Source organism: Galeopterus variegatus, unplaced genomic scaffold, assembly GCF_000696425.1.
Source record: "Galeopterus variegatus unplaced genomic scaffold, G_variegatus-3.0.2 Scaffold1373, whole genome shotgun sequence".
Classification (NCBI taxonomy): Eukaryota; Metazoa; Chordata; class Mammalia; order Dermoptera; family Cynocephalidae; genus Galeopterus; species Galeopterus variegatus.
The window spans coordinates 190,620-203,515 of NW_007727484.1; the positions used below are offsets into that span (position 1 = coordinate 190,620).

Below are 12,896 nucleotides of genomic sequence, written 5' to 3' on the forward strand. Positions count from 1 at the left end.
CCCCCCCCCCCCCCATTGTTGGCCAGTACAGGGATCCAAACCCTTGACCTTGATGTTATCAGCACTGCACTCTAACCAAGTGGGCTAACTGGCCAGCAGTGATCGGTACTATTTCAATACATAGTTGCATCTGCCCAGTATTCTGTTTAGGACTTTTACATTTATGATTTGAAGTGAGTTCAGCCTATAGTTTAGCCTGAAAATGGGCGAGTGTCCTTTTCTGTCTTTCTCTCTTCTCACTGCTTGCATAACAAAGCCGTCTTTGTTTATTGTGAAGCTGATCTATTCAGATTTGTTCCTGCCTTCCCATTTTGTTTTCTGTTCACCACACTTTCTTCTTGGTTCTGCTTTTGTGTCTTGATTCTTTCGTTGGCCTGACAGCCACTTAATATTTTACTTTATATCAATACCTAGAGTTTCTCAGTGTCTAGATTCTCTCTGGAAGATGAGAACCTCAACCAAAAGACAAAATCAAGAAGTAGATGCAAATCCATATGGCACGTGGCATTTTGCATCAGCAGGGTAAAGAAATGTCAGTCAATAAATGTCATTGAAACATTTGCCTAACCGTTTTGAGGGAAGGGCTGGGACCCCCTACCTCACACTTTATTTAAAAAGCTTTACTGAAATGTAATCTATATACCATAAAATTCACCCATTTCGAATGTTTCTATCTCACATTTTATCACAAAGTAAATTCTATATGCATCAAATATTTGTAGAGAAAAAATGAAATCAAAGAAGTATTACAAGATAGTTGGTGTCAACTTACTCAAAATAACCAGAGAGAAAGATCTGCCTGTCAAAATTAGAACCCAGAACCCAGAATTCATAAAGGAACAGACCAGTCCCTGTGAGTTCTGACATGACAGACAGGGCCGAAAGACAACCAATTGGGGAAACAATCAGAATCAACAGCTCAACTACATTTGCACAAACTTTTACAAGATGCAAAACCTAGTAGGAAAAACAGGCCAAGGACATATAGCAGTTGGTTCACAGAACAACAGACACCAAGAGCCATTGAACATGTGAGAAGCTGCTTGGCCCCACTTATTAACAATAAAACACTGAAATTCCAATAATGCAGATTTTCTGGAAAAGGTGAGAAACACCGTCCCTTCCCAGGTTACTGCAGTAAAAGCATGAACTCATAGGTGATCTGGCAATATTTAAAATTAAAATTTTAAATGCAGTACACTCAACAAAGAAGTGACAGTAAAGGCCCCTGACATACTGCTTGTAACAACAGAAAAATGGTCGGATCTACAGGATGGAGTGTAACACAGACACAGAAACAATGGGACAGGGGATCGGCATGTTTGTGAAGAAGCAGGAGGCGCAGGAGAGTCACCAGAGCAGGGACATGAGGGGAATGTACTGCAGGGGGGTGGCAGTACGCCCCGGCTATGTGTGAGAAGTTTATTATAATTACCATTTTAAAGCACACCAAAGGTTACAGGGCACCTGGACAACGGGTTTATGATACTGTTTGCATCGTTATACTTCTCTATATGAAAGGGAAAAAAACCTAATAATTTTTTTTTTTGGTCCTTTTCTGTGAATGGCCACACCGCGCTCAGCCAGTGAGCGCACCGGGGCCATCCCTATATAGGATCCGAACCCATGGCGGGAGCGCTGCTGCGCTCCCAGCGCCGCACTCTCCCGAGTGCGCCACTGGCTCGGCCCCCTAATAATTATTTTTAAATAAATAATGTTAAAACTCCCTTTAAATCTCTAAATAATGTTAAAACTCCCTTTAAATCTCTAATGTTAACATTTTCCACCAATTTACTTTTGAATACATAAGAGCTGGGAGCAACATTTTAAAATTTGCCCCAACACCTGCTAAAAAAGAACAGATATAATTGCTAAAAATGAATTTGAAATTGAAGCAAAAATAAAAAAGACTTCCTCAAAACTCTGACAAAAGAAAGTGATTTACTCACATCAAAGGTTGTATCTACAGAACACAAAGCCAACAAGGCATAAAAAGGTAGTAAACAAAAATTATGCACTTTCAAACAAGTCACTGTTGCAACAAATTCACCTGGAACTTCCCTCCCATTAGTTTCAGAATAACTCACTAGATACAACACTCCACCTTAAAGGTGGTAGAAAGTTTCCTCAAAAATTCTGATGCACGTGAACAGTAAGGCCACAAATATCTACGTCAGCCTGATTATTACCTTCCCATTAGTCCTCCTTGTCAAATGGGTCACTTCTAATTTATCACTCTCGGAACTGAAAGAGCATAAATTTATGCCCAGATTTCAAAGCCTACTCAGAAACTGTATTGCTGGGGCCAGCCCAGTGGCGCACTTGGTAGAGTACAGCGCTTGGGAGCGCGGCGGCGCTCCCGCCGAGGGTTCGGATCCCATATAGAGACCGGTCTGCTCACTGGTTGAGCGCGGTGCGGGCGCGACACCGAGGGTTGCGATCCCGTTGCCGGTCGCGGTGCGGGCGCGACACCGAGGGTTGCGATCCGTTACCAGTCACGAAAAAAGACAAAAAAGGAAAAAAAAGAAAAAGAAAGAAAGAAAGAAACTGTATTGCTGAGAACTTTCTAGGTTTCCCTGAGATGCTGGGCTCAGTGCTGGGGACCAGGAGCACCTTCAGTACTCACGCCCAGCCAGGGCAACAATGCACGGGACAAGGCCGAGGGTGGACACAGGACGAAGCTGTCTATGCAGACAGCACACCTGACCCACCTGTGATGCGCTGGTGTCAGCAGAACTGCACACAACATTCCACAAACCAGTCAGACAGTCCTGGACACACGCTCTACAAGGGGGGACAGAGGCTTTGACCACACTGTGGAGAGTGTCCAGGTTAAAAGGAGGCTCCTCACACACAGGCCAGGCCCTAGAGCCCTGAATGGTACACAGTAAGCCACCAGTTACTACTTTGGGTTATTAATATTATTATTCCTGTCAATGAGCTTAAGAAAAACCTCAAGAGACCTACTTCAATGAAGTAGGAAGAAGACAAGCACTTCTCAGATGAAAATAATCTAATAACTCAAAGAGAAATAAAATACAAAAATCCAAGTCAAAAGTAAATAGGGAAGTTTATGAGGGCCTAGAAGTGCCCGGACTGCTCACTCTCAGAACCTATGGTCAGCTTTGGGATTCTCTTCACTTGCGCCGCCGCCCAAGAAAGGCGCGTCCTACCTTATGGGTGCGGTCCATTTCAGACGTGCTCTCTTTAGAAGTCCTGCTGTCCTCAGTGGGGAATGCAGCTGCCTGCTCAGCTCGGTGATCATCTTCGTCCTCCAGCTCCTCTGAGTCATCCTCCTCTGAGTCCAGCTCCAAGCTCTCCCCATTCACGTGAAGAGTGCTGTCGCCCAGGTCCTTCTCACCCTGGAACACGGGCACACGTACAACCCTCACAGCAGGGCCACTGCGCATCACCAACAAAGCTGCTAACTTTCACTTATGAGCCTTGGATGATTGGGAGGTGTGAGGGCCTGCCAGGGGGCAGGGACACAATGAGAGGTGCCCTACCACCTGGAGAAGAGCCCAGCAGGCAGGTGACCTGGTGTGAAGAGGACAGGGAGGATGAGGTGGGGTCTCCAACGACCCACCTGGACACGGAGGCTGTGCCCCTAGAACAGAGGAACTTTAGAGCTTTGATTCCTTCCATAAGAATCAACGTCATCCAAATTACTAATCATCTCACATGATGCTCTTTTGGCCAAAGAGGTCCTGGACACAGAAACATATTTCCAAGCACATGTGACAAACAACTCAAATGTTCCTCTTACCTTGGAACCCACAGTGGAATGAGTTATACTCTTAAACATCTCAATCACCGTCCTCTGTTTTAATACTTTGGTCTTTTTCTTAGGAACCAGGCTATAGGTTCCCATTCTTCGTTTTTTCTTCCGAGATACTGCAGCTGCTAAAACAAAAGGCAAGCAAGCTAAAAAAAAAAGTCAAAAGGGGACAAGAAAGGAAAAGAAACACCATTCAAATGTTTTTAAAGGTAGGAGACAGCTTACAAACTCTGACACCAAAACCAGCAGATCTCATCCCATCAGGCGCACTTCCTGTGGCCACTGACACAACAGAGGCAGGTGCCCCTGTACATGACAAATTACAGAAAAAGCAGAAACACTCCCTTGGTCATCTGCTCCATTCACAACTACCACCCCACCCTGCAGGCAGGAACACCACAAACCATCATCCCTGAAATGCCTCCCGTACCCATCTCCTCAGCTTTGAGCACAGGAGAAGTCCTCTCACTGTGCAAAGTAAATCAACATGAACAGTATGTGCAGCAGAAAGAACATGGGACTGAGAAGGAAGGGGCCCAACCTCACAGCCCATCACTGGGGCGGCCAGGACAGTCTTCCTGGGACTCTGCACTCCATCGCAGTGAGGAGCACATCACCTGACCTCCAGGCAGTGCCCACCACAAATGCTCTGCAGCCCAGCACCCTTCGCCACACCCTCTTCCTCTCTCTGCAATCCAAGAACTAAGGAGAAAGGAGGTCCCTGAGGCTACTGTCCAGCTCACTACTAAAAGACAAAAGAGTAGGCTGGCTGGTCAGCTCTGCTGGTTAGAGCACGGTGCTGACAGCACCAAGGTCCCGGGTTCCATCCCTGTACCAGCCAGCACCAAAAAATAAATAAATAAAAATTAAAAAAATAAAATAAAAATAAATAAATAAAACAGAGTGAAGAAGGGAAGGAACAAACGTCTGGGGGACCTGGAGCAGTGGTTTTCAAACAAGAGGCAGCAGTGAGGAAACCGGGGGCTCTGATCCCTTTCTGAACAAGGCAGCTTCAGGTTGACTGGTTCTATGCAATGAGACTCTATACGATGTTTTATTCTTTAAAAAAGTTCCAGGGCTTTAAAAAAAAAAAAAAAAAGAGAGAGACCTAAAAACCACTGCTTTAACATAGAGGGAACTACTGAAGGATTGGATTGAAAAACATGTTTTAGTTCTACAAAACACAGAAAGAATGTTGCAGGAGCATGCACCAGCAGGGACAGGGGAAGGCCAACAGGAGAAGGGCCACGTGGCAGCCACCGAAGCACAGGCTCCGCAGCCCACACCCACCACAGGGCAGGGAGGTCTCGTCAGCCCTGGGGCTGTGGGGACCCGGGCCACCACCAGGCTATTCACAACAATATCACCCCACGCGTCTTGCAGTGCGTTCACTGCAGGGGAGAGCTCAAACACACAACTCAACACACAAAACATGGCTCTGTCCATCCACGGGGTGGACGGCACAGCTGTCCTCAGGCCACAACAGTCCCTAGGTTGCCCTAAGAACATGAAATTCACTGACGTAATCTTGATATTTTAAATGTTTTTTGGAGGGGAGGGGAGCTGGATTTAATCATATAACTTTGAGGTCTTTCAGCTTTAAATATACATACTTTCTCACTAGATTTTTTCCTTATTCCACCTCAGTAACCCATAGTAATTAATGTAAGAGACCAGGGCATGCCACCTGTTTTTTAAATAAAGTTTTATTGGCACACAGCCACGTCTATCTGTCGACACATCACCTATGGCTGTTTTCACGCTACAACAGCATACAAAGTCGGGACAGAGACGTGTGGCCTACAAAGCCTAAGATATTTACTATCTGTCTCCTTAGAAACAGTTTACTGATTCCTGTAATGAACTGCAGAGCAAGGACAAAGGAGACAAACCTGCATTTTATTCAACGAGGAATCATGTCAGGGAGCCTGTCAGCTTGGAAACAAAGTATGATGTTCTAGTAGTATTTTCCTATTCGGTTAACTAGTTGTACATGTAAAATATGTGTTAGTTAAGTGTTGGATTTACTATACTATAGTATAGAAACATCCGTGAACAACTTCTAGAAATGCAAGCTCCATTAAGCACATGAATACTTATGAACAGGGGGCTAAAAGCAAAACAAGACAGGGCTGCCCTGGTGCTGCAGGGGAGGGCTTCGGCTGTGTCCTGGTAGAGAACCCAGGCCTGGACTAGAAGACGGATGCAGAGTGATCAGGGCCCAGGAGGGAGAACACCACAGGAAGGCTCATGAGGCTCCTCCAGCGCTCAAAGAAGAGGACCACTGCCCTGAGGATGGGGCCTGGCACACAGGAGCCCCATGGGAGAACAACACTGGGAAAAGGGGGCAGGAGGCTGCTGGGAACCTCAAGCAAAGAACTCATGTCACTGACTGGCATCTCATAGGACACTTTGGGAGATCCAAGCACGGAACAGGGGGTCCCAGGAGAGACAGGGCGTGCAGGGAGCAGGGGTGAAGTAGGGGGTTGGGGGGGCGCGGGACACTGCCCAGTTGCTCTACAGAAAGGCCGGGGTGCTTGGGTGGAACAGGTGTAGTTAAGGAAGAGAGACAACAGGCTCCAGAGAGCATAATAGGTAGGAAGGAGGGTGGTGAAGGTGTAGGAGAGGGGCAAGCACACAGAAAACACAGAAGCTCGGTGACTGCTCTGCAGCTCTAAAGCGATCTCTCCCCTCAGGCCACAGAAAGCAGGGCTCCATCTGCCTCACTCCCAGTGCAGCAGCATCCACAGCCCTGTCTCTGCCGGTCAAGCCACCTTCCTCCTCCCTCCGTGACTGACAAGCCCATGTGGAGACTCCAGTCCCATCTGGGCTCTAAACCCAGCACTGCTCCCACCCACCTACATAGAGAGCACCATACACTCCACGCCCACAAAATAAATGAACAAAGCCTCCTCACCAGGAGTGTCCAGTGGTGACAGGCTACCAAATGCAACGGAAGCTCTGCACGCAGTGGTTACTCTGCAACATGGCAACAATCTGAAACTTCTGAAGTGAAACTCAAATTGCTTTTTTTTTTTTTTTTGGCAGGCCTGTACAGGGAAGTGAACCCTTGGCCTTGGTATTACAACTCCACACTATAACCAACTGAGCTAACCGGCCAGCTCTCAAATTATTTTCTCACCCAAGTTTTTTCCCCATTTTCTTTACTGTGATAAAATATACATAACATGAAAGTTACCAATTTAACCATCTTTAAGTACACAGTTCAGTGGCATTTAGTGAATGCACATTGCCATGCAGCCATCACCACCCTCCATCTTCGGAACATTTTCATCATCCCAAACTGGAATTCCATCCCCATTAATCAACAACTCCCTATCCCCCCACCTCCAGCAACTGCCATTCTACTTTCTGTCCGTATGATTGTGACTACTTTAGGGACCTCACAGAATCCTAAGGAACCCTACGGTGTGCCTTTTTGTGACTGGTTTATTTCACTCAGCATAATGTCTTTAAGGTTCATCCATGTTGTGACACATGTCAAAATTTCCTTCCTTTTTAATAATATTCCACTGTTATGTGTATACCACATTTTGCCCATCAATTCATCCCTGAATGTAAATTCAAGTTGCTTCCACATTTTAGCTATTGTAAATAATGCTGCTGTGAACATAGGTGTGCAAATACATCTTCAAGACCCTGCTTTTGATTCTCTTCAGCATATACCAGTAGTAGAACTGCTGCATCTTGTGGTAATTCTGTGTTTAATTTTTTGAGGAGCTGCCATACTGTTTTCCACAACAGTCGTACCATTTTACATTCCCACCAGCAGTGCAGAGGGGTTCTAATTTCTCCACATCTTGCCAGCACCTGTTATTTTCTGGTTTTTGGTTTTGGGGGCTTTTTTTTCATAGTAGCTGTCCTAACGGGTGAGAGGTGCATCTATTTGTGGTTTTGATTTGCATTTCCCTCATGGTTAATGATGTGACCATCTTCTCATGTGCTTAGTGGCCATTTGTACATCTTCTTTGAAGAAATGTCTATGCAAGTTCTTTGCTCATTTTTTAACTGGGTTGTTTGTTATTGAGCTATGGAGGTATCAGACTTCTTCATATATTCTGGATAGTAATCCCTTACCAGATATATAATTTCCAAATATTTTCCCTCATTCCATAGATTGCTATTTCATCCCTTACCAGATATAGGATTTGTAAATATTATCTCCCATTCTGTGGGTTGCCTTTTTATTCTGTTGATGGTATCTTGTGATACACAAAACTAGTTCTTGTGAAATCCAGTGTCTCTCTTTTTTTTTTTCATTGTCTATACTTTTTTTGTCATATCCAAGAAATCATCGCCAAGTCCAACATCAAGAACTTCTGTCCTATGTTTTCTTCTAAGAGTTTTATAGTTTTAGGTCTTTCATCCATCTGGAGTTAATTTTTGTGTGTGGTGTTAGATAAGGTCCAACTTCATTCTTTTGCATTTGGTTATCCAGCTTCCCCAGCACCATTTGTTGAAAAGTTGTCCTTTCCCCACTGATCGGTCTTAGCACCCTTGCCAAAAATCAAGTGACTATATATGTGAGAGTTCATTTCTGGGCTCTCTAGTCTATATGTCTGTCTTTACGCCAGTACCACACTGTTTTCATTACTGTAGCTTTGTAGTAAGTTTTCAATCTCTATCTTTTTAAGTCTACTGAGACTTAATTGTGGCCTAACACATGGTCTATCCTGGAAAACGTCCCATGTGCACTTGAGAAGAATGTGCATGCTGCTGTTATTGGGTAGACTGTTCCACGTATGTCTATTAAGTATAGTTGGTTGATTGTGTTAAGTCCTCCACTTCCTTGTCTTGTTTGTTCTTTCCATTCTTGAGAGTGATTACTGAAGTCTCCAACTATTATTGTAGAATTTCTCCCTTCAATTCTGTAAGTTTCTGCTTCATATATTTTGATGTTCTGTCATTAGGTACATAAATGCTTACAGCTGTTATACTTCTTGCTGTATTGAAATCTTTATTAATATGTAGTGTCCTTCTTTGTCTCTTGTAACTCTTTTAATGTAAATTTCTATTTTGTCTGATATTATTAGCACTGCTGCTCTCATTGGTTACTGTTTGCATGAAGTAACCTTTTCCATCCTTTCACTTTCAATCTATTTTTGTCCTTGGATCTAAAGTGGGTATCTTACAGATGACATACAGTAGGGTCATGTGCTTTCATGCATTCTTCCACTGCTATCTTTTGAGAGGAGAGCTCAGTCTTTCTGCATTTAAAGCACTTGCTGATGCATAGGGATCTGCTTCTGCATGTGCTGTTTTCCAGCTTTTTTGTCTCTCATTTCCTACAGCTTTTTTGTCTCTCATTTCCCGCACTACGATCTTCTTTTACATTTCGCTGACTTTTTTTATAGTGAAATGTTTAAATTCCCTTCTCATTTCCTTTTCTGTAATTTCTATAGCTACTTTCTTTGTGGTTACCATGGGGATTACATCTAACATCCTAGAGTTCTAACACCCTAATTTGGATTTTACCAGCTGAACTTCAGTAACATACAAAAACTGTTCCTTTATGGCTCTGTCCTCACTCCTTTTGGTTGCTGATGTCACAACATTACATCTTTATACACTGTGTCTCCCAAAACATAATCTAATAATTCTTTTAAATGCATTAATCTCTTACACTATGTAGAAAAAATGTGGAGTTACAAACCAAAGCTGCAATAATACTAGCTTGTCGACTGATAATGGTGATCTTTTTAACATATCCATCTTTTAAATATTACACAAAACAAAAAGTGAGGTTAAAAATCACTGTTACAATAACACTAGCTTTTACAACAGCCCGTGTATTTACCTTTGCTGAGGTCTTTATTTCTTCACACAGCTCCATGTTTCTATCTAGTGCCCTTTCCTTTCAACCTGCAGGGCTCTGATGAGCATCTTTTGCAGGCAGGTTTAGTGGTAATGAACTCCCTCAGCTTATGTTCATCTAGGAATATCTTAATTTCTCCTTCACTCTTGAAAGACAATCTTGCTGGTTATAGGGTTCTTTTTTGTGTGTACCGGCCAGTTCAGGGACTGAACTCCAGACCTTAGTGTTACTGGCACCATGCTCTACCTGGCCAGCTGGATGTAGGATTCTTGATTGAAGGTTTTTCTTTCTTTTAGCACTTCGAATATATCAACCTACTGCCTTCTGGCTCCCAAAGTTTCTAATGAGAAATCTGCTAGTAATCTTGTTGAGGATCACTTATGTGATAAGTTGCTTCTCTTCTGCTTGCAAGATTCTCTTTCTCTTTGTCTTTCAAAAGTTTGATTATAATGTGCCTCAGTGCAGATCTCTTTGAGTTCATCTTACCTGGAGTTTGCTGAGCTTCTCAAATGTTTATATTCATGTATTTCATCAAATTTTGGAAATTTCAGCCATTTCTTCAAATAATCATCTCTCTACTCCTTTCTCCCTTTCTCCCCCACTTCTAGGACTCCCACAGTGCATATGTGGGTCCACTTGATGGTGTCTCAAACATCCCTTAGGCTGTTTACTCTTCTTCAGTCACTTCTTCTGTCCCTCAGACTCAATCACTTCCACTGTCCTATCTACAAGTTTGCTGACTCTCCTTTGCCTGCTCAGATCTGCCTTTGACTCCCTCTAGTGAATTTTTCATTTCAGTTATTGTATTTTTAGCTCCAAGATCTCTTTCCTGGCTTCTTTTTAGGTTTCCTCTCTTTGTTGACTTAGCCATTTTGTTCATACACTGTTTTCTTAACTTTCTCCATGTCTTCCTTCTCTGAGCATTTTTAAGACAGCTGTTCTAAAGTCTTTGTCTATTAGATCTGCCATCAGGTCTTTCTCAGGGACAGTTTCTATTGATTAATTTTTTTCCTTTGAATGCCCTGATTTTTTGGTTGAAAACTGGACATGCAAACCTAATGATGTGGAAGTTCTGTAGAACACACTTTCCCCTTTCCTAGGGTTTGCTGTTATTTGTAGTACGTGTTGTTTACTGTCTTGGGGTTTTTGATTGTTGCAGGCTATCTTAATGCTGAAGATCAGCCTGAAGCATGAACTTAAGGTCTTCTCGGGTCTTTTCTGAGCCTGTGTCTTTCTCTGAGCACATGAAATCACTTTCTAATTTTCCCCATATACACAGTTGCTTTTGAATGTCTTAGTCTTGACTTTGACTTCCAAAAGGAGAAAAATAGAAAAATGAAGGGAGGAGGTAAAAAGGGCACTGGCCCTTTAAATCTCCTATAAGTCACTCAGGAAGGCACTTACAACAATGAAGGGAAGGGCAACCACAGTGGCCAGAGCCTCTTTGTCAGCACCTCTGTGATCAGAAGCAACAATCAGCGATCAGAGCACAGATCCCTGCTATTTGTAGAACAGGGTGCTTTTTGCCCACCCTGGCTCCCACGAGCTGTTTGCAAGCAGCCACAGGACGGGGTAGATGCTACCGTGCTAAAAGCTGAAACTGACCAAAATCAACCATCCAAACCTTCCCCAGGAAGTTGCAAACCTTCAACAGACTGCAGAGTTCCAAAACAGATACATCAGATTTTATCAGTGCAACCACTGTATAGGTAAGGAGATGAATTCCTCATGCGTCCTCCTCCAGAATCCTCTGAAATAGGTTTTTGGTGTTTTTATTTTTTTTATTTTTTGTCTTTTTGTCTTTTTTCGTGACCGGCAACGGATCTCAACCCTCAGTGTCGCGCCCGTACCGGACCGGGACCGGAAACGGGATCGCAAACCTCGGCGTTGCCCCCGCTCCTCGCTCAGCCAGTGAGCGGCCGGTCTGCATGTGGGATCCGAACCCTCGGCGGGAGCGCCGCCGTGCTTCCCAAGCGGCGCACTGTAGCAGTGCGCCACCGGGCCGGCCCCGGTTTTTGGTGTTTTTTAATAAACTGTAAACCTTTACATTTTGGAAAGAAATCAGTACAATCTGCTAATGAAGATGCCAATCTATGTTGTCAAAACAACTGACATTCACCTAAAGCAAATTCTGTATGCCCGGGGAAACTGAGTCAGCTCAGCCACCCCCAGGCCTGGGCTGCATTACACTGAATGGGCCTCAACATGGTCCCAGTCTTCTGGCATAGCACAGGGTCTTTCATTTCTGACACTGAAGAGTAGGGGAGTGAGACACAGGCCCTACAGCATCACGGTCACCTATGATATAAAACGAGGAACCACAGCTGCCCCTGGAGTGAGCTGTGCTCTGTGCCCAGAGTGTTCGACTGCTCATCCCCACTGTGGGGAACTCACTGGCGCAGCAGGATGGAAAAGAACAGAATCTTCCATGATCATCATCACAGTGACTTTAAAATAAAAAGAGATGATGAGAAATCTTGTACTTTCTGAGGCAACTCTATGATGCATTGGCTCCAACTCCCTCCCACAGGGAGGCAACCACAAAAGCAGATGAAGGAGTGGGGCTGAAGAAACCAAACGACACAGAGCCCATCCCCATGTCTGTATGGACCCTGCTGCAAGACGTCCATGTCCTTTCCTGTCATACCAACAAGTGGGCTCCAGACCCTCTCCTGTGCCAGGACAGGAGCCTTCCCCCAGGAGACTCCTTCACCTGCCTTCTGAGGAAGGGCTTTTGGCATTTCCAGCAACACTGAAAGGTGCACAAATGACTCTGTAACAAGACAAGGCAGTCGTGTGTGGCTTGGAAACAGACTTCTTTATCCTGAGAAGTGGGGTGAGCCCTTAGATGATGACACAGAGGAGCAGCTGGGCTGAGGGGATGCCTGTGACCCAGAACCAAGACACAGTCATCCCACTGCTGAAGCATATTACATCTACAGTCTGAAGTATACGCTGTCCTAAACTCATATGCTAATTAACCACCATATTTCCAGCTTGCAGATGGGAAGAGAAGGGAGGCTATGAAAGGACAAACTGGGGGACTACTAAAAACAGGGGACATTTCATTTTAGAAAGCTCTTATCAAAAGACAATGAAATAATAAAGATAAAATAGGAAAAGAGCATAACTTAAAAGAGTTCTACAAAATACCAAGTTTAACTGTTCGAAACAGTGAGAGTTGGTTATACCAACTGGGTCATTCTGGTCATACCCAAACTAAAATTGGAGTCAAAGGGCCAGAAGAAAAAAGCACTCAGGGCACATAGCACCTGCTGCAAG

At 44.2% G+C, this 12,896-nt stretch overlaps 1 protein-coding gene across 1 annotated transcript in view; it reads right to left on the bottom strand.

The window, feature by feature from the left end:
- EHMT1 (euchromatic histone-lysine N-methyltransferase 1) overlaps nt 1-12,896 on the bottom strand; it is a 204,400-nt gene that overhangs the window by 82,974 nt on the left and 108,530 nt on the right. The window contains exons 6-7 of the mRNA XM_008576613.1: nt 3,767-3,924; nt 3,174-3,362 (exon numbers count right to left, since the gene is read on the bottom strand). Of these exons, the coding sequence (XP_008574835.1) occupies nt 3,174-3,362; nt 3,767-3,924 (347 nt within the window). The remainder of the gene's footprint in view (nt 1-3,173; nt 3,363-3,766; nt 3,925-12,896) is intronic.